Here is a 24,617-nt window from a genome sequence, read left to right as displayed (position 1 = left end):
CCTTACCCTGAGCAGAACCTGTGAGTTGCTTCTAGCCAAAAGAGTATGACAAGAATGATAAGGTATCACTCCCCTAAGACTCCATCTTATCAGACTAGAGTTTAAGAGACTCTTTTTCTAGCTTTCAGAAGTAAGCTGCCATGTTGTGAGAGGGCCGTTGGAAAGGACCACATGGTGAGGAATTTGGATTCTAGTAACTGAGAGCTATCTCTGCCAGAAAGCTAGCAAGAAAATGAGGACCTCAAAAACAAACAAACAAAAATGAACAAAAAATAATAAAAACAGAACAAAAAAACCATAAAAAAGAAATTAAAAAAAAAAAGAACCCCAAAAAAGAAAAAGAAAATGTAGAGCTCAGTCTTGGAGCTTCGAGATGAATTCTTCCAACAATCTGAGGGAGCTTGGAATTGGATATTTTACCTAGTCAAGTCTCTGATGTGACTGCAGCCCCAGCTGACATCTGTATTGGAGCCTGATGAGACCCTAAAAGAGAAGACCCAGCTATTTGTTCCCAGACTCCTGGCACATAGAAAATGTGAGATGATAAATGCATGCAGTTTTAAACCTCTAAATTTATGGTAATGTGATATGCAGTGTAGAAAACTAATACAGTCTTCCTCTTCCATCTTTATACTGACTTGACCAAATATAACCCAGGTTGTCAAGGACCTAACAGAAGCAGAAGAGTTGAAGAAGAGGTGGGAAGAATATACAAAAGAATTATACAAAAAAATCCCAAAGATTTTAATGACTCAGATAAGAACGATGATGTGGTCACTCATCTAGAGACAGACATCCTGGACTGTGAGTCAAGCAGGCCTTAAGGAAGCATTCCTACAAACAAAGCTACTGGAGGTGATGGAATTCCAGCTGAGGCATTTCAAATCCTAAAACATGATGCTGTGAAAGTGCCATACTTAATATGCCAGCAAATTTGGAAAACTCAGCAGTGGCCACAGGACTGGCAAATGTCAGTTTTCATTCCAATCCCAAAGAAAGGCAGTACCAAATGATGTTCAAACTACCATACAATTGCACTCATTTCATATGCTAGCAAGATAATCCTCAAAATCCTTCAACTAGGCTTCAACAGTATGTGAACCAAGAACTTCCAGATACACAACCTAGATTTAGATAAGGCAGAGCAGCAAGAGATCAAATTGCCAACATCCATTGGATCATAGAAAAAGCAAGGGAATTAAAAAAAAAAAAAACACCTACTTCTGCTTCATTGATTACATTGAAGCCTTTGACTGTGTGGTCCACAACAAACTGTGGAAAATTCTTAAAGTTATGGGAATACCAGACCACCTTACCTGCCTCCTTAGAAACCCGTTTGCAGGTCAAGAGGCAACAGTTAGAACCGGACATGGAACAGCGAACTGGTTCCAAACTAGGAAAGGAGTTCGTCAAGGCTGTATATTGTCACCTTGCTTATTTAACATATATGCAGAGTACATCACGTGAAATGCTGGGCTAGATGAAGCATAAACTGGAATTAAGATTGCTGGTGGTGGGGGGTGGGGTGAAGACTGCCGGGATGTCAGCAAAGTGATGTCTCTGCTTTTCAATACACTGTCTCAGTTTGTCATTGCTTTTCTTCCAAGGAGCAAGTGTCTTTTAGTTTCAAGGCTGCAGTCACCATCCGCAGTGATTTTGGAGCCCAAGAAAATAAAGTCTGTCACTGTTTCCATTGTTTCCCCATCTATTTGCCATGAAGTGATGGGACCAGATGCCATGATCTTAATTTTTTAAATGTTGAGTTTTAAGCCAGCTTTTTCACTCTCCTCTTTCACCATTATCAAGAGGCTCTTTAGTTCCTCTTTGCTATCTGTCATGAGGGTAGTGTCATCTGCATATCTGAGGTTATTGATATTTCTCCCTGCAATCTTGATTCCAGCTTGTGATTCATCCAGCCCAGAATTTCACATGTACTCTTCATATAAGTTAAATAAGCAGGGTAACAATATACAGCTTTGATGTACTCCTTTCCCAATTTGGAACCAGTTCACTGTTCCATGTCCGGTTCTAACTGTTGCTTCTTGTCCTACATATAGGTTTCTCAGGAGGCAGGTAAAGTGATATGGTATTCCCATATCTTTAAGAATTTTCCATAGTTTGTTGTGGTCCACACAGTCAAATGTAGTCAATGAAGCAGAAGTAGATATTTTTGGAATTCCTTTGCTTTTTCTATGATTCAATGGATGTTGGAAATTTGTTCTCTGGTTCTTCTGCCCTTTCTAAATCCAGCTTGAACATCTGGAAGTTCTCAGTTCATGTACTGCTGAAGCCTAGCTTGAAGGATTTTGAGCATAATCTTGCTAGCATATGAAATGAGCAAAATTGTCCAGTAGTTCGAACATTCTTTGAAATTGCTCTTCTTTGGGATTGGAATGAAAACTGACTTTTTTCTTTGACCACTGCTGAGTTTTCCAAATTTGCTGGCATATTGAATGAAGCACTTTCACAGCATCATCTTTTAGCATTTAAATAGCTCAGCTGGAATTCTATCACCTCCACTAGCTTTGTTTGTAGTAATTCTTCCCCAAAGGCCCACTTGACTTCACACTCTAGGATGTCTGACTCTAGGTGAGTGACCACACCATTGTGGTTTTCCAAGTCATTAAGACCTTTTTTGTACAGTTCTTCTGTGTATTCTTGTTACCTCTTCTTAATCTCTTCTGCTTCTGTTAGGTCCTTACCGTTTCTGTCCTTTATTGTGCCCATCTTTGCATGAAATATTCCCTTGGTATCTCTCATTTTCTTGAAGAGATCTCTAGTCTTTTTCATTGTATTGTTTTCCTCTATTTTTTTTTTTTTTTTTGCATTATTCACTTAAGAAGGCTTTCTTATCGCTCCTTGGTATTCTTTGGAACTCTGCATTCAGTTGGGTATATATTTCCCTTTGAAATAGGACAGAAGAAGGGGGCAGGGCACAACTTTTGAAAGAATGACACAGCCCAAGGGCACAACATAAACTGATTAAAATCAAATGGTCCAAGATGGCAGACAACTCAACTTTGACTAGACATTTCTCCTCAATCAGCAAGCTAAATGACACACCCAGAGGTGCCATGAAAGTTCTAAGGCACCATCATAAGACCAAAAAGTGGATGGTGGCCCAATTCCTGGAAATCTCCACCCCTTCCCCAAAATAGTTGGAATAATCTTCCCACTCATTAGTTTATAAAATTACGCAGTCAATAAAAACTTAGCAGGCCACATTTCACAGCCGTACTCACCCTCTGTGATGACCCATAGTCTGTCTATGGAGTGTGTTTCTCTCTGAATAAATCCACTTCTTACCTATCACTTTGTCTCTCATTGAATTCTTTCTGCCCCAAGACATCAAGAACCTGATCTTCATTACTGTGGGTTTTGTTCTGGTTTGAGTCCCAACTACATAAGTTCAAGTCCCAATAAGAGGTAAATGGTTTTACCTTTCTCCTTTGCCTTTTGCTTCTCTTCTTTTCTCAACTATTTGTAATAACAAATCTAGACAGTGTATTAAAAAGCGAGAAATCACTTTGCTGACAAAGATCCATATAGTCAAAGCTTTGAGAATAGTAGTCTTGTGAGAGTTGGACTATAAAGAAGACTGAGCAGCAAAGAAATGATGTTTTCGAAATTTGGTGCTGGAAAAGACTCTTGAGAGTCCTTTGGACAGCAAGGAGATCAAACCAGTCAATCCTAAAGGAAATCAACCTTGAATATTCATTGGAAGGAGTGGTGCTGAAGTTGAAGTTCCAATACTTTGGCTACCTGATACAACGAGCTAACTCTGGAAAAGACTGTGATGCTGGGAAAGATTGAGGGCCAGAGGAGAAGGGGATGACAGAGGATGAGATGGTTGGATGGTACATCCATGTGGTGGACATCCATATCCACCAACTCAATGGACATGAGTTTGAGCAAACTCTGGGAGATAGTGAAAGACAGGGAAGCCTGGCATACTGCAATCTATGGGTCGCAGAGTCAGCCACGACTTATCAACTGAACAACAACAACTCAGGTTAATTGTAATGCCCCACCCATTCTGCATCTGTATCAGACCAGCTCAGTATTATTGGAGGAAACCAAAACCACACAGATCAATTGATTTCACTCTGAATTATTGGTTGCATACCTCGGATGGGCATTAGTAGCATTGCAATCCTACTATGCTCACAGAGAGAGCTATTTCATACTTTCTCTTCTCCCAAATCTCCCACATCCCAGCCTCTGACCTCATCTTTAGCTGATGGCCACACATCACCCTTCATTAAGAAGATAGTTGTATTCAAACAGGAATTTCCTTATCTTGCCACCAGATTTACGATCCTCTCTATACACAACTTCCTCTTCACAGGGAAAAGCTCTCCCTCCTCATATAAGACCAGTCCCTCCACCTTTGCTTTGGGCTCCTCCCACCTACTCAAGGACTGCACTCCTTCAGTCACTCCCACCTCATCTCATCATGCATGCACCTTCTCTATCATCCACCAACTTTAAGAGTCCCCCTTGAGACTTCCCTGGTGGTCCAGTGGTTAAGAATCCACCTTCCAATGTAGGGGTCTCAGGTTTGATCCCTGGTTGGGGAACTAGATCCCACAGGCTTCAGGGCAACTAAGCCCCCAACTAAGCTGCAACTAGAGAAGCCGAAGCAGTCAAAAAAAAAAAAAAAAAAAAAAAAAGAGTTTCCCTTGAATTCCACAAGCTCTTCCTGCTATGCATTATTTCTCTGTTTCTTTCATGGCAAAACTCAAGATTACACATTGATTTCTCCACTTCACCTTCCATTCACTTTTCAACCAACTCCAGTTTAGTTTTGCACCACTTAGTGGAAATTGCTCTTGTCAAAGTCATGAAAGACTTTGTGTTGTCAAATCCAATAGACAGATACTTTCCTTTTCTCACCCTACTTGTCTCCCAATGGCATCTGACAGTTAACCAGCCCCTCCTTCTTGAAACATGTCTATTTCTTCTCATTCTCCTTTGCTGACTTCTAAATGTTGACATTCTCTGAGCTTGTAGACCTAATTGCCCCCTTATCATCTGCACTTGAATATTTCACAAGCACCTCAAATTGACCATGTCTAAAACAAAAATCTTGATATTCCCTTCAAATAGGTTCTTCCTTCTTCCTTTCCCTACCTTAGCACAACTGAGACAGGAGAGAAGGGGACAAGACAAAACCTTTAGAAGAATGACATAGCCATTGAGGATGTGATATAACCTGGTTAACACCAACTAGGCTCAAGATGATGGAAGATTTGACTTCCAATGGACATTTAGCCTCACTCTACTCTGATTGTAATACATTAGCATATGCTAAATGACACACCCACAGGTACCATGACAGTTCCGAGGCTGATTGTAAAAGGCAGAAAAGTGAATGATGCCCCAGCTCCTCAAAATCCCTGACTCTTCTCCAAGATAATTAGACTATTCCTCCCACTTGTTACCTTATGAAATTACCCAGCACAGAAAAACTAACCACCCCCACGGTTTGGGCTGCTCTCCCCTTCTGAGATGGCCCACATTCTGTCTGTGGAGTGCATATCTCCCTAATTAAACCTGCTTTCACTTTACTATGGCTTGCTCTTGAATTCTTTCCTGCTCGAAGCCAAAGACCCTCACTTGGCAGCCCGTCCAAGGGACTCGCCAGAGACCTGGGATATGACTGTCCTCTTGTGCCCCATTTTTCCTACAACACAGTTACCAGTTATGGAACTAGAAAGCTGAGAATCAGGAACTCCCTGGCAGTTCAGTGGTTAGGATTCTGTGCTTTCACCACTGAAGACATGGGTTCAAAATCCTGCAAGCCATGTGTTAGAGACAAAAAAAAAAAAAAAAAAAAAAAAAGCCGAGAATCATCTGTTTCCCTCAACTCCTCCATACTCAGTTCTTATTACGGAGTACTATTGGTTTTATCTCTAAAATTTGTCTTGAATTTGTCCACATCTCTCTGTCTCCACTATCACTAACCTACACCAAACCACCATTGTATCTTGTCTGAACTATTATAATAACTTCCCAGTTGGAGGCAAGTAGACAAGGGTAGATGATTTGGGAGCTTCATGAAGTGATTTTATTTTCTTGGGCTCCAAAATCACTGTGGACGGTGACTGCAGCCATGAAATTAAGACACTTGCTCCTTGGAAAAAAAGCTATGACAAACCTAGGCAGTGTATTAAAAAGCAAAGACATTACTTTGCCTACAAAAGTCCATCTAGTCAAAGCTATGGTTTTTCCAGTAGTCATGTATGGATGTGGGAGTTGGACCATAAAGAAAGCTGAGGACTGAAGCATTGGTGCTTTTGAACAGTGGTGTTGGAGAAGACTGTTGAGAGTCCCTTGGACTGCAAGGAGATGAAATCAGTCAATCCTAAAGGAAATCAGTTCTGAATATTCATTGGGAGGACTGATGCTGAAGCTGAATCTCCAATACTTTGGCCAGCTGATGACTCATTGGAAAAGACCCTGATTCTGGGAAAGATTGAGGGCGGGAGAAGAAGAGGGCAACAGAGGATGAGATGGCTGAATGGCATCACTGACTTAATGGACAGGAGTTTTAGCAAAGTTTGGGAGACAGTGAAGGACAGGGAAGCCTGGCGTGCTACAGTCCATGGGGTTGCAAAGAGTTGGACACGACTGAGTGACTGAACAACAACAATAATCTCAAGTTCAGTATAGGGGCTTAGTCTGAAGATTTCAATGTGAAAAAATCAGTTCAGGGGCTAGTCCATGCAGTCACTCTGTGGACCTTTATTTGGGTTCAATCTGAACAACCCAAGTGGACCACCTAGGACTACCATTGCATGTAAATCAATATGGAGTCTTAGCCCTAGAGACTCAAACTTGGGACCTCAGCTTGGCAGATCAATTTCAGGGACCTCTATCTGGGAATTATACTCTGAAGAACTCAATTTGGAGGCATCAGCTGGTCTACTCTGTTTACTAGGTATAGTTAAAGGGGGCTTTCCTGGTGGCTCAGTTCGTAAAGAATCTGCCTGCAATCAGGAGACCTGGGTTAGATCGCTGGGATGGGAAGATCCCCTGGAGAAGAGAAAGGCTACCCACTCACTCCAGTATTCTGGCCTGTAGAATCCCCATGGACAGAGCCTGGTGTGCTACAATCCACGGGGTCACAAAGAGTCAGATACGACTGAGCAACTTTCACTTCACTCACTGGATATGAGAGACTGGTACTCCATCTAGCAGTTTATTCTGATGTTACTGTGATGTACCCTGAGTTTTGTTTCGGTGGGGGTTCAGTGTGGTCTCGGTATGGGGGTCTGAAACTTTATTCTGAAACCTAAATCTCTTGTACACAGCCTGGGGAACTTCTTCAGGAAGGTTAGGCAGGATATTTGTTCTGGAGATATCATTTTGGTGGTTTGACCTAGAAACTGTTTGAGTCACTTACCTTATGGTTGCCTGTCTAGGAACTCAGGCTTTGCTACCTTAGTACCAGGATCAATTTCACAATACTGGTCAATCAGGAGCTCTATCTGAATCATTCATTGTTGGGTGGTCAGTATGAGAATTTGGGTTTAGAGTGCTGACTCACTGTGGCTCAGATATCAGCCCATTCTAGAGGGTTCAGCATCTCATCAGAGATACTAAGGATGGTTTGAGCCATATATGAATGGTTTGAACCTTATGTGAATGGTTTGAATAAGACAAAAGCCTTTATTTATTTCATGTAAAAACAATCCCAAGGAACTGCCCCTCTCTTTCATTCAGATCTCATTGGCCAAAGCCTATATATCATATATCAAATAGCTGTACCCAGTTGCAAGGAAGACTTGAAAATATCTTTTAGCGGGGCTTGCTTATGCCCACTCAGCTAAAAATATGGATTCTGTTCCAAAGAAGGAAAGGGACAATGCAAGTTGGAGTGTAAAGCTAGCAATCTGGCTACACAGGTAGCAAGAATCCTGGGATTCTCAGTCTGAATCCCTGGTCCTGTGAATACAATTTTGTGTATTGATTCTGAGGGTATGAACTTAAGGTCTAGATGATTGGAAGCTCATTCTGGGGAATCAGTTTCATGATCACAGTTGGGAGACATTGGTCTACAAAGATACTCTAAAGGATTCAGTTCAATTTCTGAGTCTTTGGACAGTATGGTAGGTTCAGCCCACATAATCCCATTCTTGATGTTCACTTTATAGGGGGCTTAGTCTGGGGGTGCTAGAGATCATAGTAGTATTTCAATATGAGAGTTCAGGGGCTTTCTGGCAGTCCAGTGTTTAAGACTCCACACTTCCACTGCAGGGGGTCTCGAGTTCGATTCCTGATCAGGGAACTAAGATCCTGCATGCCACTCTGCACAGCCAAAAAAAGAAAAAAACCATGAGTTCAGAGTTCAGTTTAGGAGCTTGATTGTTGGGATTCTACCTGAGAGCTCAGTCCAGGGTCTGTCTGATATGTATCACCAGCCTGGTGCTTCATTCTGGGCTTTGGGTTTGTTTTGTGGGCCCAGAGTTTGGAGGTTCAATCTAAGGAAAGTGACTTAATTTGGGGGATTAGCCTTCAGTCATCATTTTCGGAAGTCAGTGTAGAGTTCTCAGTCTGGAGTGTTAGGACTCCCTCTAGGGATATTTGTCTAGGAATTCATTTTTGGATTATGTCATGACAGCTCAGACATTGGTAGATATCTGGGGGCTCAGTGTGGGAGCTTCCTCAGTGGGGGTCTTAAGACGAGCCCATTCAGCGGCAGTTAGACTGGGGGCTCAGTTTTGGCAGGTACTTCTGTGAACCTAAGCTTAAAGTTTTCAGAGTGAGAATTTAATCCGGCAGCCTTTGGGGGTCCACAAGGCACACTCCCTCTTCCATACAAGCCTGTGAGAACTCACTCAGACTGGGCTGTTAGTCTGAGACTGAGACCTTGGAAGCTCATCTGGGGGCACGCTGGCTCCTGATCTCAATCTATAGGCTCACTCTGAAAATGGGAGTTATGGGTCTTAAACACTGACAGCTCAGTCTGGAGAAATTAACTTCACTGTCTCATTCCTTGGAGCTTGTGTTAGTTCTGAGAAGCAACACTAAGATGGCGTTAGTGTCACAAAAGTGGGCACACTTTTATCAGGGGGGATGCCCATGAGAGAAAAGTCACTGGAACATAATGCAGTCTGACCCAGACTAAGAAGAGAAGGAGGGGAGGTTGAGTGAAAGAGCTCTAGAGTGCTGTGCAATGTATGGGAGATTTGGCAAGACTGTCTGGGATACCTTGAACCAGTCACCAAAGTATCCCTGCCACACTCAGTCATTAGCTGAGAGTAGCTCATGAGAAGTATGGTCTCTGTACAAATGAGAGGAGGGATTTAAGAACACAGCAGCTGGGGCTCTTGATCAATTATGCTTCCTGAAGTTCAAAGTGTACAAGATGCATCCTCATAGCTTTCATGGGGTGCATACTGGTTGTTCTCTCTGAGGATTCCCTCTAGGGCTCTTTCTGGGCATGTTATTTGGGACATTAGATTTTCAGTCTGAGGGAATCTGTTTCAGAACATGGGATTAGTTTGTACTTTCGGTGGGGGGATATCTGTGGCCTCAGTGTGTGAGGGGTCCTTCTGGGAACTCAGTCTGGGCCCACTTCAAAGGTATCACCCCCATTCTCCTTCAAGGAGCTAAGTTTGTGGTCTTAGTTCTATGGCTCTGCTAGAGGCTCATTATGGAGAATCTGACTTTGAGGGTTTAAATGTTGACAGTTCACTCTTGAGACACCTAAGGATTCAATATGGGAGCCTGATTTATGGTCTAAGATATGACTGAACTTCTCACTGAGTGAGTGCCAGGCTCAGGGCTCAGTCTGGGTAGCTGGGTCTGGCTGGCTTTGGGAGGCTCAGATACTGGGGGCTCAGTCTGGGATATTTTAGTCTAAGGAGTCATGACTAGGGTATCTCAATGTGATGACCTTACCTGGGAATTTCTGCCTGGTGGGCTGTCTTGGAATCCTAAGTAGGGTCTTTGACTGAAAATTTTCATCTGGAAATACACTCTGCATTTATACTCTAGCTGTTCAGTTTGGCAGTTCAACCTGCATTTCAGTCTTGGAGCTCTGTCTGAGGTCTCACACTGGGGACTGAATTTTGATTTAGGTTTTGGGAGTTTAGTCTTTAATAGATCAATATGGTCATCTTCATCTGAAGGCCTAAGGTAGCCTGAAATGTTCCCTCTAGAGGGGTCTAGAAGTGTTTAACCTGGGATTCATGGATTTATAAAGCATCATCTATATAATTTGAAATGTCTATGTATATGAATACTAAAAAATTTTATTTTCACCAACCTCCATTTGAAACTTGACATTTTTTCCATAATGAATGTAGGCAACTGACCACAGTAGTATTAGCAGTACATATGACTTTGTCACTAATACACAGATATGTTTCACAGAAGATCTCTTAAAATATTATTTACATTCATCATTAATTTGAAATCATAGTAGTCACTTAACCTGTTAGTGAAACTGTGTAACTCAGATTGGGACTTGAACCCATATGCTGGGACTCAAATCTGGCCAAAACCCACGATCTTTTGATTGAGATCAAATACCTGGTCTCTGGACTTAATGAAGCTCAGGTTCTTTATATCTCATTGCAGAAAGAATTCAGTGAGATATGAAGTGGTAAGTAAGAAATAGATTTATTTAGAGAAGTACAAATCCATAGAAAGAATGTAGTCTGTTTCAAAAGGGAGAATGGCCTTGGGAGAAACACACTCCACAGACAGAGTGTGGGCCATCTCAGAAGGTGAGAGACCCCAAAATATGGCATGGTTAGTTCTTATGGGCCAGGTAATTTCACAGGTTAATAATCTGAAGGATTATTCCAACTATTTTGGGGAAGGGACAGGGATTTCTAGGAATTGGGCCATCGCCCACTTTTTAGCCTTTCATGATTGGCCTCAGAGCTGTCATGGCACTGGTGGGTGAGTCATTTAGCATGCTAATGTGTTACAATGAGTAAATAATGAGACTCAAGGTCTACTGAATAGTCGACTATTCTGCCATCTTGGACCTAGTTGGTTCCAACCAGCTTATGTCATGTCCTCAATGGCTGTCATTCTTTTAAAGTTTGTGCCCTGCTCCTTCCCTCCTGTTTCATTAGTTGTTGTTGTTGTTCAGTCACTAAGTTGTGTCTGACTCTTTGTGACCCTGTGGATGGTAGCTCACCAGGCTCCTCTATTCTCCACTATCTCCCAGAGTTTGCTCAAACGCATATTCATTGAGCTGGTGATGCTATCTAGCCATCTCATCCTCTGCTGCTCCCTTTTCCTTTTGCCTTCAATCTTTATCAGCATCAAGGTCTTTTCCAGTGAGTTGGCTCGTCACATCAGGTGACCAAAGTATTGGAATTTCAACTTCAGCTCCAATGAATATTCCTTCCAATGAGTATTCAGAGTTGATTTCCTTTAGTATTGACTGGTTTGATCTCCCTGTAGTCCAAGGGACTCTCAAGAGTCTTTCTCAGCACCACAATTTGAAAGCATCAATTCTTCGACACTCAGCCTTCTTTATGGTCCAACTCTCACATCCATACATGACTACTGGAAAAACCATTAGTAGATCATGGTATTTAATGCATTAATAAAGAAATATATATACTGGGAATTCCCTGAATGTCCAGTGCTTAGGACTTGATGCTTTCACTGCTAGGTCCTAGGTTGTATCTCTGGTTGGGGAACTGAGATCCTATAAGGCGTGCTCAAAAAGAAAAGTATGTTACAATAAATGTTTATAGTATTTTGGTAACTGTATTTTAATATAATTGGTTTCCTCTGTAACTCTACATTTTAGTTTATGCATTTAAGAACATTATTCTGAGAAAAAGTATACTGTCTACACCAGATTGCTAGATGCTAGATGGGTTCAAAGCACAGTTTAGTTCAGTCACTCAGTCATGTCTGACTCTTTGTGACCCCATGAACTGCAGCACACCAGGCCTCCCTGTCCATCACCAACTCCTGGAGTTCACCCAAACCCATTTCCATCAAGTCGGTGATGCCATCCAACCATCTCATCCTCTGTCATCCCTTTCTCCTCCTGCCCTCAATCTTTCCCAGCATCAGGCTCTTTTCCAGTGACTCAGCTCTTCGCATCAGGTGGCCAAAGTATTGGAGTTTCAGCTTCAACATCAGTCCTTCCAATGAACACCCAGGACTGATCTTTAGGATGGACTGGTTGGATCTCCTTGCAGTCCAAGGGACTCTCAAGACTCTTCTCCAACACCACAGGTCAAAAGCATCAATTCTTCAGTGCCCAGCTTTCTTTATAGTCCAACTCTCACATCCATACATGACCACTGGAAAAACCATAGCCTTGACTAGATGGACCTTTGTTGGCAAAGAAATGTCTCTGCTTGTTAATATGCTGTCTGGGTTAGTCATAACGTTTCTTCCAAGGAGTAAGCGTCTTTTAATTTCATGGTGGCAATCACCATCTGCAGTGATTTTGGAGCCCAGAAAAATAAAGTCAGCCATTGTTTCCACTGTTTCCCCATTTATTTGCCATGAAGTGATGGGACCAGATGCCATGATCTTAGTTTTCTGAATGTTGAGCTTTAAGTCAACTTTTTCACTCTCTTCTTTCACTTTCATCCAGAGGCTCTTTAGTTCTTCACTTTCTGCCATAAGGATGGTGTCATCTGCATATCTGAGGTTATTGATATTTCTCCCAGCAATTTGATTCCAGCTTGTGCTTCACCCAGCCCAGTGTTTCTCATGATGTACTCTAAATATAAGTTAAATAAGCTTGGTGACAATATACAGCCTTGACGTACTCCTTTTCCTATTTGGAACCAGTCTGTTGTTCCATGTCCAGTTGTAGCTGTTGCTTCCTGACCTGCATACAGGTTTCTCAAGAGGCAGATCAGGTGGTCTAGTATTTCCATCTCTTTCAGAATTTTCCACAGTTTATTGTGATCCACACAGTTAAACGCTTTGGCATAGTCAATAAAGCAGAAATAAATGTTTTTCTGGAACTCTCTTTGCTTTTTCGATGATCCAGTGGATGTTGGCAATTTGATCTCTGGTTCTTCTGCCTTTTCTAAACCCAGCTTGAACATCTGGAAGTTCACGGTTCATGTATTGCTGAAGCCTGGCTTGGAGAATTTTAAGCATTACTTTGCTAGCATATGAGATGAGTGCAATTGTGCAGTAGTTTGAGCATCCTCTGGCATTGCCTTTTTTAGGTATTGGAATGAAAACTGCCCTTTTCCAGTTCTGTGGCCACTGCTGAGTTTTCCAAATTTAAATTTGTCACTTTCAGTCTCAAGGCAAAGTCTCAGGGTTAATTCAGAGGCCTTGGTTTGTTGGAGCCTAGAATTGGGCTCCCTGTGTAGGAATTTCTAGCGGGTCTATTGTGATATTGTGATTTATATAAAAATGTATATTGGAGAGTCCCTTGGACAGCAAGAAGGTCACGCAAGTCAATCCTAAAGGAAATCAACCCTGAATATTCATTGGAAGGACTGATGCCCAAGTTGAAGCTCCAATACTTTGGCCACCTGGTGGGAAGAGCTGACTCACTGGAAAAGACTGTGATGCTGGAAAAGATTGAGGGCAGCAGGTGGAGGTGACAGAGAATGAAATGGTTGGATGCTGTCACTGACTCAACGGACAGAAGTTTGAACAAACTCCAGGAGATGGTGAAGGACAGGAAAGCCTGGCATACTGCAGTCCATGGGGTCCCAAAGAGTTGGACACGACTGAATGACTGAGCAACAGCATTGAGTCTTCAGTTCAGTTGCTCTTTGCGACCCCATGACTGCAGCGCACCAGGCTTCCCTGTCCATCCTCAACTCCCGGAGCTTGCTCAAACCATTCCTAACACAGAGTTCCTAAAACCTTTGGAATTTCCCCTGAGAAGAGTGTGATAAAAGGCCTCTTTTGTTATGTTAATGAAGTGACTCTTTTGTGGAGCCAACCACATGATTAGGGTTGGCACTTTCAGTCCCTCCCCTCTACCTCAAGGAGGGGAGAGAGGCTGGAGTTTGAGTTCAGTTACCAATGACCAATCATCTAATCAATTGTACTCTGTGCTGGAACCTCCATAAAACCCCAAAGGAACAGGTTCTGAGGGCTTCTGGGTTGATGAACACGTGAAGATTCCAGGAGAGTGTCATGCTCAGAGAGCTTGGAATCTCCTTGTTCTCTTCCATTTGGCTGTTCCTGAGTTATATCCTTTTATAATAAACCAATAATCTAGTAAGTAAAATATTTCTTTGAGTTCTGTGAAACAGTCTAGTGAGGTGAGGGTCATTGAGACTCTGATCTGTGGGCCTGGGCCTATGGGTCAGAAGCACAGGTGACAACCTGAACTTGGGAATCCGTGTCTGTAGTGCGGGGGCAGGGGTGGTGGAGAGGGTGCAGAGAGAGGCAATCAGGTGACTGAGCCCTTAACCTGTGGGATCTTCTGTGATCTGGTATTATCTCCAGGCTTCCCTGGTGGCTCAGACAGTAAAGAATCTGCCAGCTGGGTTCGATCCCTGAGTCAGGAAGATTCCCCTGGAGAAGGGAATGGTTACCCACTTTAGTATTTTTGCCTGGGAAATCCCATGGACAGAGCAGCCTGGTGAGCTGAGCTACAGTCCATGGGGTCACAAAGAATCGGACACAACTGAGCTATTTTCACTTTCTTTCTTTCCAGGTTGATAGTATTGTTGCAGAAACCAGTAATCGAAAAACCAAGCACCGCACTCGGAGAGTTGGAGAATTCAGGTTTATTATGCCGATGAGCCCAGAGGAGTTAACACTCTAAGCTCTGAGCCCCAAACAAAGATGTTACAGAATTTTTATAGACCTACTATCGTGGGCAACACTAGCTGCTAATAGGCTGGTTTAAACTAAGGAGTTTCACGCACATGGGAACAGAAGTCAAGATGGGGAGGGGAATGACTGACCTTTACATGGACAGGCATGATTAAGCAGGTTGGCAGGGGCTGGACAACTGCAAAGAGCAGGACAAGGGTGAGTGAGATAAACTCCAGTTCCTAGTATTGTAAGTCCCCACTTTCTGAGACTTAGTGACCTACGCGATCCAGACTTTGCAAGGAGCAAGCTGAGTTACAGAGGCAGAATGAGCAGAAGGTTATGTAAAATTTTAACTTTTCCTCTTCAGTATCAGAATTGAATTGAATTGTAGGACACCCAGCTGCTGTTGAAGAATTGCTTGGTGATGTGGGAAAACCCAAGACACATACACTGCAACTGGTGACTAGAATCTTACCTACTATATGTACGTTTGAGGCTCTGGGAAGCCACTCGAAAGTGGGAAGTCACTCAGAAGTGCTTAACCTCAGTTTCTCCGTTTGGGCCTCTTTGAAGTCAATTTAAGTTGGTGAGTCTGCAGGAATGAGTCTCTAGAGCCCGGTAGGAGATGATGCCTCCTGAGATGATCAGTCTGGGAGTGCTCATGATTATCATCACACATCACATTGTTTTCTGCTTCTGTTTTTTTTGTGTAGTTTCCTCAGCATTAAAGACTGTTTCTTTTAGAAACACACTCCTATCCTCATCTACGCAAACTTTATCACCTGGCAAAATTCCACTCAAACTTTGAGGTATTATCTCTCAGAGGCTTACCATAATCCCCAAGGCTGGATCAGGAACCCCCTCTGCTGGACTCACATGGGCCCCCGTGCTCCTTTCTCCTCTAGCATTGCACAGAGATGGACTTATCATAGAACTAATAAAATTAAAGCCTCTTTTCCTCACACTTGCAAAGACCACATTCAAGTCCTTGGTTGTTGAGCACTGTAAATTTGAGAAGTACTTAAGACTTGTCACTGTACAACAACAATCAAAATATAATGGAATTTTACATCTCACATGTAAAAAAAACTATATAGAAGTTTTCCCAAATATAACAGTCTCAAATTTTGTATTACTAATAATGAACTGTGAAGTTGAAATTTTCCTAAACTACCAATAACAAAATATTTTGATCAGTTAAATGGAATTTAATTAAATTGAATTCTTTTTATTCTTTCTTGAAAATGTTATTATAAAATAATTGTTCTTTGCTTACAGAAGGATATCAAAGTGCACCCAAAAAAGAAAAAAAGGAAACATTAGTAGAGATGAGTTAGGCAATTAATAACAATATTTTATTTTTCTAGTTTTGAGGATGTTTTGTGGCACTTTTCAGTTTTTTAAATTGGAATTTGTAAATTCTAAAATTTCTTTGCTAAATCTAAATTGCTTTCACTTAAATTTGTACTATTTTTCTTAAAGACAGCTTTCAAAATTCTGTCAACCTCAGGCCTTTCAAAATTTGCATTCACCCTGAGCACTGATCATAGTCTATGGTCCTGACAATCTTGCACACCAGACTGTAAGCTCCTTGAGCATCTGACCAAACCCTGTGACTCAGCAGCACAGGACCAGACACAGAAGCATCAGTACTGTTTGCTCACCTAGTCTAGCCCAAAGTTTGCATCTTTGCTGTGAGAGGGGGTCACCTATAACACTTTTCTAAAAATAATTTTATTGAGATATTATTTATATACTATAAACTTCACCCATTTAAAAAGTACAATTAAATGTTTTTTAGTATATTTGCAGAGTTGTGCAACTATATTTGTTTGCTAGGGCTGCCATAAGAAAATACTCCAGACTGGTGGTTTTAACAACAAAACTTTATTTTCTCAAAGTTCTAGAAGCTAGAGGTTCAAGATCAAGGTGTTGCTAGGTTTGGTTTCTTATGAGGTCATTTTCCTTGGCTTGTAGATGTGTGTTCACATGGTCATCTCTCTGTGCATGCATCTGGTGTCTCTCTGAATCTCCTCTTTTCTTTTTTTTGGCCTCGCCACACTTCTTGCGGGATCTTAGTTCCCCAACCAGGGATCAAAACCCCCTGTGTCCCCTACAGTGGAAGCTTGGAATCCTAACTGCTGGGCCTAATCTTCTCTTCTTCTAAGGTCATCAATCATATTGGACTAGGGTTCACTGTATGACCTCATTTTACCTTAATTATCTCTTTAAAGACTCTGCCTCAAGATACAGTCACATTCTTGGGGGTAGGGCTTGAACATATCAATGGAGGGGGGTGGGCGGGGAGGACAGGACTCAGGCCCTAACAGCAGCTGTCACCACATCTAATTTCAAAACATTTTCATTTCCACTAAAAGAAACCCTATACTCCTTAGGAGTCAGGCCCCATTTTCCCCCTTCCCCTATTCCTAGGCAACAATTAATCTATTTTCTGTCTCTATAGATTGGCTTATTCTGTACATTTCAGATAAATGGTACCATACAATATATGTGCTTTTTTTGACTAGCTGGGAGTGATGTCACCTCTTTCATTCCTGATTTCAGTAATTTGAAATTTCTCTTTTTTTTTTACTTAGTCAGTCTAGCTAAAACTTTGTCAATTTTGTTGATCTTTCTTAAAGACACTACTTTTGGTTTTACTGATTTTCTCTATTGTTTTTCTACTTTCTGTTACATTTATTTCCTCTCTAATTTTATTATTTCCTTCCTTCCTTCTGCTTGCTTTGGGATTATTCTATTCATTTTCTAGTTTCTGAAGGTGGCAGATTAGGCTATTCATTTAAGATTTTTCTTCTTTTTTAATAGGGACGTTTATATCTATAAGATTCCATTTAAGCATTGCTTTAGCTGCACCTCATAAATTTTGGTGTGCTGTGCCTTAGTTTTCAAATTATTTCAAGATGTCTTCTGTTTTCCCTTATGATTTTTTTCTTTGACCCATTTGTTATTTAGAAGTGTGTTAAAATACACATATTTGTGAATTCCACAAACGTCTTTCTGTTATTGAATTCTAATTTCACCCCACTGTGGTTGAAGAACAATCTTTGTATGGTTTTAATCCTTTTAAATTTATTGAGGGCTGCTTTAGGACATAACATATGGTCTGTCCTGGAACATGTTCCACTTGCACATCAGAAAAATGTGTATTCTGCTGCTGTTGGGTGGAGTGTTCTGAATACATTATTAAATGCAGATTTGTAGGCATTGCTACCTGAGGTTGCTGTCCAAGGGCCTGAAATCTACATCCTTAATAAGTTCCCCACATCTTCTCTGCGCAGTACCCTTGTGTCCTGAATTCATGGACCTAGGCGTCCTCCACTCCTGGCTTCCTTATATTTAATTACAGATGAGTAACTGTGTTGGTTGGTGAAGGAAATGGCAACCCACTCTAGTATCCTTGGCCTGGAAAATCTCATGGACAGCAGAGCCTTGTGGGCTGCAGTTCATGGGGTCGTGAAGAGTCGGGCACGACCGAGCGACTAACACTAACTTAACAGCGTTGGTGTCATCGATTCCTCGACAGACTTTTCTATTGCTCTTGTCTTGCTATCAGGTCAGCGGAAAAGCGAATCTGCATCCTCAAGCTCGGCTTCCGACTCCTTCTGTCTGGGCGGAAAAGCGAATCTGCATCCTCAACCTCGGCTTCCGACTCCTTCTGTCTGGACGGTACTGCGCAGGTATTGGCCCGCCTGGGGGTCACGTGGTTCGCGGCGGGATGATGGCGGACGCTGGTGAAGATTCGCGAGCCCTCTTCGGAGCTGCAGTCCGCGCGGCGCTGGAGGCCTGGCCCGCCTTGCAGGTGAGCGGAGCCGCAGCTGGGATAAAGATTAGGGACCGGGAGAGAACAGGAGTTGGTTTAGCGAGCCGCCTGAGGCTTGGTTGGGCGGCATAAAAAGGGGAATTCTGCGCCACTGCAGGCGCGCTCCCGGACTGACGTGATGGGCTTGGGTCTGTATTCACAGATCGCTGTGGAGAACGGCTTTGGAGGTGTGCACAGCCAAGAGAAGGCTGAGTGGCTCGGGGGTGCAGTGGAGGAGTATTTCTTCCGCAACGGTGAGTGAATGTAAGGCTCTGGGGCTTGTCTCTGTGGGGGCGTGAGGAGGAGGAGGCCGCCGATTCTAGTGAGTCCGCACTTCTTGAGCAATTGTCGGTTGGTACCTGAGGGCGAGGTGGAATGAAAGCAGGCTTTGAAGTCAGAATCCTGAGTTCGAATGCCTCATGGGCCGTGCCATTGACTCAAGGTATCATGCTGGACAAGGATTATCGCCCCGCCTCGGTACTCAGTTTCCTAATTTGTAAAATGGATGTAAAAGTATCTACCAGCGCGATCCTATAGAAACATCTTAGTCGCATCATGTAATTTAAAATTTTTCAGCCGCCACGTTAATAAAGTAAAAAGAAGCAGATGAAATGAACTGCCCACCTCAATAGATCCAAAATATTTCAACATGTAGTCAGTATAAAACGCTATTAATGAGATGTTTTACATCCTTTTTTAGTATTAAATTTTCAAAATCTGGTGGGTATTTTGCAGCTTTAGCACGTCTCGTTGTTTTTTTGCCTAGCCACATTTTAAGTGCTCAGTAACCACATTTGACTATTTGGACAGCAGAGATCTACATCTTTGATGCGCCTTGAGGGTCGTATAAGAACAAAGGGTCCTACAAGGAGTCTTTTACAAAATAAGGTTTTTTACAGATTTCTTCATTTAGGTTTTTAGTCTTGGAGGTGTCCTTTCTCTCAAGAAAATTTACCATCTAGTGAGAGATCCAGATAAGTAAATAGGCATTTGCAGACAGGGTGATAGGTGTTCTAATAATGAGGAGCTCAGGATGCTTGGGTAATGTGAGCTGGAGGAAAAGGAGTCTTTCGGAGATCTTTAGGGAGTGGTGGTGATTGGGCTGAATCTTACGGGATGAGAAGGAGTTAACAAGGAGGGGAGGCAGAGAGAGCAACACTCAGAAATAAGTACTGTGGTATGAGGAGATTATGCGTTATATTTGGAAAGTGGCAGGGAGCTCAGTGTTAGAGTAGGGATGTGTGTGTGTGTGTGTGCTTGTGGGTATGTGGAAGGGAGGAGTGGTGGAGAATGAAGATGGGAGATGGGGAGGCCCCTGGAAAAAGATTGAGACATGGAAGGCCTTATGTGCCTTTGATTTTTGTCCTTTAGGCCAGCGTTTGCCAGAATGCATGCTTTGGAAGACTAATTCTATCAGATGTTCAGTGAAGAAAAAACTTCTCCAGTCAAATTATATAAGGAAAGCTCTTTTCTTCAGCTCTTATTAAGATCACAGTAATCATTAACATAGTAAAGGCTTGGATAAGGACAAGAACCACCGAAAAAAAACTTGTTTCCCTTTAGTTTTCTTTGAATAACTTCCCTTAAAATCCAGGAGGCCAGTTATTTTTCAAAAGCAGAATATGAAACACTGCAGTTAGGTGATTAAAAATTCATGAGCAGGATCTAATAGGATGGGGTTTTCTGGCTAGAAAGTTCAGAAAGTAGTCAGTGTGGAACATGGACTTTAGAGGGAAAGACTAAGGAGAGGGCTGTTTCTGTCTAGAAAATGATGAGACCAGAACTAGGACATTAGTCATGGGAAAGAAGGGATGGCTCTAAGGAAATTGTTTGACTGTAGATGGGGAGGGAAAATGGGGCAGGTTTCTAGTTTGAGTCACTGGGTGGCTTAGTTGCCTTTCATGGACTAGAAGGACACTGGAGAATGAAAATTAGGTTTGGAGGGTAAGATGATGAATCTGGCTTTGGATATGGAGGGTCTGAAGCACCTGTGGAACAGGTGGAGCGTAGCCTGGGTTGGAGACTGATTTGGGGGGCATTAGAATGGTAGGGAAAGTGAAGGGGGTGAATGAGTTCTCCCAGAGGGAAAAGAGAGCAAGGAGCTTTGTGGAAGACTTTCTTGAGTTATTTTCTAATTCAGAAAAAGTGGAGCATGGGCCCATAAGGTAACTGAAGCTGAGAGAGGAAGTCTCAGCTAAAGTCATACAATAGGACATTGAAGTCAAGGCTGTGATGATTTCATCATGGCAAGTACTGAACATCCATTTCTTCTTACCTATCCCATTGGTCTGTGGCCTCCTGTGTCGGTGGAACCACAGTTGTGAAAAACTTCAGCCCTTGAGTAATGGAAATGAACATGGATTTCCGTTATTCCAGACAAACAATGCCTGTGCTAGGCGTTGTTTGGGTGACTTCTCATAACAGACCTTCAAGGAGGTTACCATTAACCTCACTTTGCAGAAGAGAAAACAGGCTTGGAGATGAGTAACTCACAAGCTCAAGGTCACGTGGAGAGGAGGCTGGTTAAAATAGGCCAGCTGAAAAGAAGGTGAGTGTGGATGGAATGCTGCAGGAATAGAGGACTTGGAAGAATGCAGGAGATTGGAAATTAGGTATTTAATGTTTGTTTCTTTTTCTTTTTAAAAATCATGTTAAAACCTGGAATGTAGAACACTTTAGCAAATAAAAGGCTCATTAAATCTTTACCCACCAATCAGATGTGGATCCACCAAGTAGGTACTTAAGAGTAGTGGGCAAGGGTGATGAAGTTGGCTGGTCTTTGACCAGAGGACTTTATCCTTTCATACTCAGCTGACTTGGAGCTAGATGAGGTGGAGGACTTCCTCGGGGAGCTAATGATGAACGAGTTTGATACAGTTGTGGAGGATGGGAGTCTGCCCCAGGTGAGCATGTCATGGATACAACTACCATCTTCCTGCCTGCAGCCTTTCTTCTCCCTGTCTGTTTTAGATGAACACTTTTGGCTGTAACCATTCTTTTCTTGAGTCCTGTGCAAGAACTTGCTATGACCCCCTGTTGCCTAAAGGAAAGTCTAGTCTTCCCAGGCCTTTCAAATCCTACCTGTATTATTTCTCTCCATGTATCATTCTCAGTCAGGTCTGTTTGTCACCTCCATCTCAGGGGCACAACCAGGCAGGTACATTTCCAAATGTTCTGGTTAACATCACTACTCCTGCTAGGATTGCCTTCCCCTTTTACATCTTCTGTCTTTCAAACCCAGTTCTAGTGCCTTCCGTGCTAGAAGGGCCTCCTTCAACACTTCAGGCCCTTAATGAGCCCTTCATATGTGGTTGCTTCATTAGTGAACTCCTTGGGGGAGGAAAGATCCCCATTCTCTTCTGGAAAACTCCAGACCCCTCCCCACTCTTGCTGCAAACACGAGCTGGTTGTATTGTAGGTTCTCTAGAAAATCGAAGTTGGTTGAATGTTTTCTTGGTAGGTGAGCCAGCAGCTGCAGACCATGTTCCACCACTTCCAGAGGGGTGATAGGGCTGCTCTGAAGGAGATGGCCACTCTCATCACCCAAAGAAAGTGCAAGGTCAGAGCCACTGCACTGACGACAGCCGGAGAGACTGATGAGGACAATGATACGAACAGCATGGAGCAGATGGAGGTGAAAGGGGTGCAACTGTTGGGTGTGGAGATGTAGATATTTTCAGTGTTCTGGGAGATCAGCTAATTTCACAGGGAAGTTATGGGGGTGGTGGTTGTTGTATTATTCATAAAGGGCAGGAAATTTTCCCAAGGTCACACAGCCAGTCCTGGCAAAGCTAGGAGAGCCTGGGTCTCCATTGGCCATAGCTGGGGGTTTATTTAGCTCTCTCTTGTATTTCTCCTCTAGGTTGCAGCTACGAATGATGGGGCAGCTACGAATGATGGGGCAGCTACAGATGGGGTCTGCCCCCAGCCTGAACCCTCTGGTCCAGACTCCCAGACTATTAAGGAAGAGGATATAGTGGAGGATGGCTGGACCATTGTCCGGAGAAAGAAATGAACGGGGCTGGAAATGGTCTGGGTTCTTGTATGCTAGTTGTTTGGGATTTGTTTGTAGAGTTTTTGTTGGAGTGTTGCAGACCTGTGGACTGGTTATCCCATATCCCTCTCTCCCCCATTCCCTTGTCCAGCTTCTTCCAGGGGAAGAAGAGCCCAAGTGTTCTTGGACTTGGGATGGTCTGAATGATGAGGCCTGATTTCCCAGCAAAGTGCCTCTTGGGTGCAACCAGTGTGAAGAGGGAGGGATGAGTGGGTGTGGGAATGACTGGAGGAGAAGCTAAACGCTGGTTGATAGTAGGCAGGTGAATATGTGAAGGGAGAGAGCCAGCAGGAGAACCAATATTTCTGCTGGGTAAGGATTGGTGAGATGAGCTTGCAAATAGAAGAGAGATTAGTTGAAGATATGGATGAAAGTAGCTGTGGTACCTCTCCCTCCCCCGCCCCCACATAGAGCAGCTCTGTGCTCCCGAACCTCCCAGAGATGTTTCCTTCCTGCAGCCCAGGGACCAGCCCTAGGTTCCTTCAGGATGTCTAAGACCTTGTCTAGGCAGTGAGCTCAGGGGACCTGGGCTTTGTTTTCTGTCTCCTCCAACCTCTTTCCAAACACCTCATCCCATAGAAGTCACCTCAATAAATAATACCTTATTGTTTAATTTGTGGCTTGACCTGTGAGTAGTCTTGGAAGCATCCTTCTGGGAGCTGAGCTTCAGAGCTCAACAAGGGAGCAGTTTTGGGGCCTATCCTAACAACCTGGTACTTTGGATAAACAGATGCACAAATGGAGCACAGCCACACTCTGAAAGTTTCTGTAAGCTTGAAATAAACTGTATTTTTCTTTAAAAAACAAAACAGAGTATTCTTTGTCCTCCCCCGTGTTCCCCTGTCCTGCCCAGTGGCCCTGCCATGGGTCTAGACGATAAAATACTGGGTAGCCCTGGGGGCCAGGTAGAAGCTGTAAGCCATGGGAGAGGCAGGAGGGGTCTGGTCACCACCCCACATAGCATCATACATATGAAGACACTGGTTGAAAGGGCAGGGGTGGGCCAGAGCCATGGGGTCTGTGGCAGAGCTGGCACTTGAATCCAGATCTCCTGCCTCTGGTGCTTTGGAGGGAATTGGGTGGAGGCAGGATCTGTAGGGTATTGAGGGGTTGGGGGAAAATGGCCTAATTCAGGCAGGTCTAGCAACAGCCCCCACCCTCCCTGGGGGGACAGGGTTTAAAAAAAATTAACCACACTGTACGAATATTTTTTAAAAGCCCAGGTTTTGTGAAAAGATGAATTAAAAAAACCCGAGACCCAGCATTCAGGATTGAAAGTGCCCATGATGGGAGTTCAAGTATTGACTGAGCTGGGAGGGTGGGGGCTGGGGCCCTTAATTGGACATGGGCAGTTAGAGTGTGGGGCAGAGGGTCCCAGTTACCCACAAACCCTCTAGGTCTTATCTCGGGTCTGAGGGGCTTCAGAGGGTTCAGCAGTGGCTGCTGAAGCTGCCACTGGCATCTCCTCCATCTCCCTGTCCTCAGACAGTGTGGGCCCTGGGCAGAACGTGTCCCCACGGCCTGCCCGGCCAAGCACAGCCATCCAGCGCCGCTGTAGCTCCTCTGTCTCAGGACTGAAGTACCAGCTCAGGTGGCTCTGGGTGATCTTGAAGACATGCCTTCTGTCGGGCCGCTCCCCTGCCTCAGGAGGCCCCACCTCAAAGCCAATGAGGGGCAGGCTGCGCTGCGCTTTCACATCCTGGAGAATAGGGACAGAGCTAGGGTCACCTTGGGGTTGGGCTTGTCACTGGTTTTGCATCTTCTAAATCCCTTTTTTTCTTTGCCTGCTCAAGAACCTTATGTGGTTTAACTGAGCAACAGGAAAATGTCTGAACTGGGGCTAGAACTGCAGGCTGGTTCAAATACCTCTTTCCTTCCACACCCCAAGCCAGTTAGGCTAGTCTTGAGCATATAATGTTTTCAGGCCTTTGGGCTGTTGCCCTCTTCTCCATCTTGCCCACTCCAAATTGGATTAAGCAGTATCTCATCTCCACTTCAGCTTCC

At 43.4% G+C, this 24,617-nt stretch overlaps 2 protein-coding genes across 2 annotated transcripts in view; one reads left to right on the top strand and one right to left on the bottom strand.

The window, feature by feature from the left end:
• Positions 1–18,438: 18,438 nt before the first annotated feature.
• On the top strand, positions 18,439–23,422 carry TSR2 (TSR2 ribosome maturation factor). Its single transcript, XM_065915154.1, has 5 exons — positions 18,439–18,559; positions 18,723–18,813; positions 21,371–21,462; positions 22,020–22,193; positions 22,422–23,422. Exons 1-5 carry the CDS (start codon positions 18,476–18,478, stop codon positions 22,572–22,574), a joined length of 594 nt encoding a protein of 197 aa, XP_065771226.1. The 5' UTR covers positions 18,439–18,475; the 3' UTR covers positions 22,575–23,422.
• Positions 23,377–24,617, bottom strand: part of FGD1 (FYVE, RhoGEF and PH domain containing 1) — a 38,057-nt gene continuing 36,816 nt past the window's right edge. The window contains exon 18 of the mRNA XM_065915153.1: positions 23,377–24,312. Within this exon, the coding sequence (XP_065771225.1) occupies positions 24,007–24,312 (306 nt within the window). The 3' untranslated portion in view covers positions 23,377–24,006. The remainder of the gene's footprint in view (positions 24,313–24,617) is intronic.

The sequence above is a fragment of the Muntiacus reevesi genome, chromosome X (assembly GCF_963930625.1).
Source record: "Muntiacus reevesi chromosome X, mMunRee1.1, whole genome shotgun sequence".
Lineage (NCBI taxonomy): Eukaryota > Metazoa > Chordata > Mammalia > Artiodactyla > Cervidae > Muntiacus > Muntiacus reevesi.
The sequence above is the reverse complement of the archived record's forward strand: the minus strand, read 5'-3'. Positions and strand labels throughout refer to the sequence as shown.

What these genes read in the sequence shown, in the direction of transcription:
- TSR2 (XM_065915154.1), top strand. Translation starts at nt 18,476, where the DNA reads ATGATGGCGGACGCTGGTGAAGATTCGCGAGCCCTCTTCGGAGCTGCA. An exon ending in AGGCCTGGCCCGCCTTGCAG is followed by an intron (nt 18,560 to 18,722) that starts GTGAGCGGAGCC and finishes CTGTATTCACAG; the next exon opens with ATCGCTGTGGAGAACGGCTT. An exon ending in GGAGTATTTCTTCCGCAACG is followed by an intron (nt 18,814 to 21,370) that starts GTGAGTGAATGT and finishes TTTCATACTCAG; the next exon opens with CTGACTTGGAGCTAGATGAG.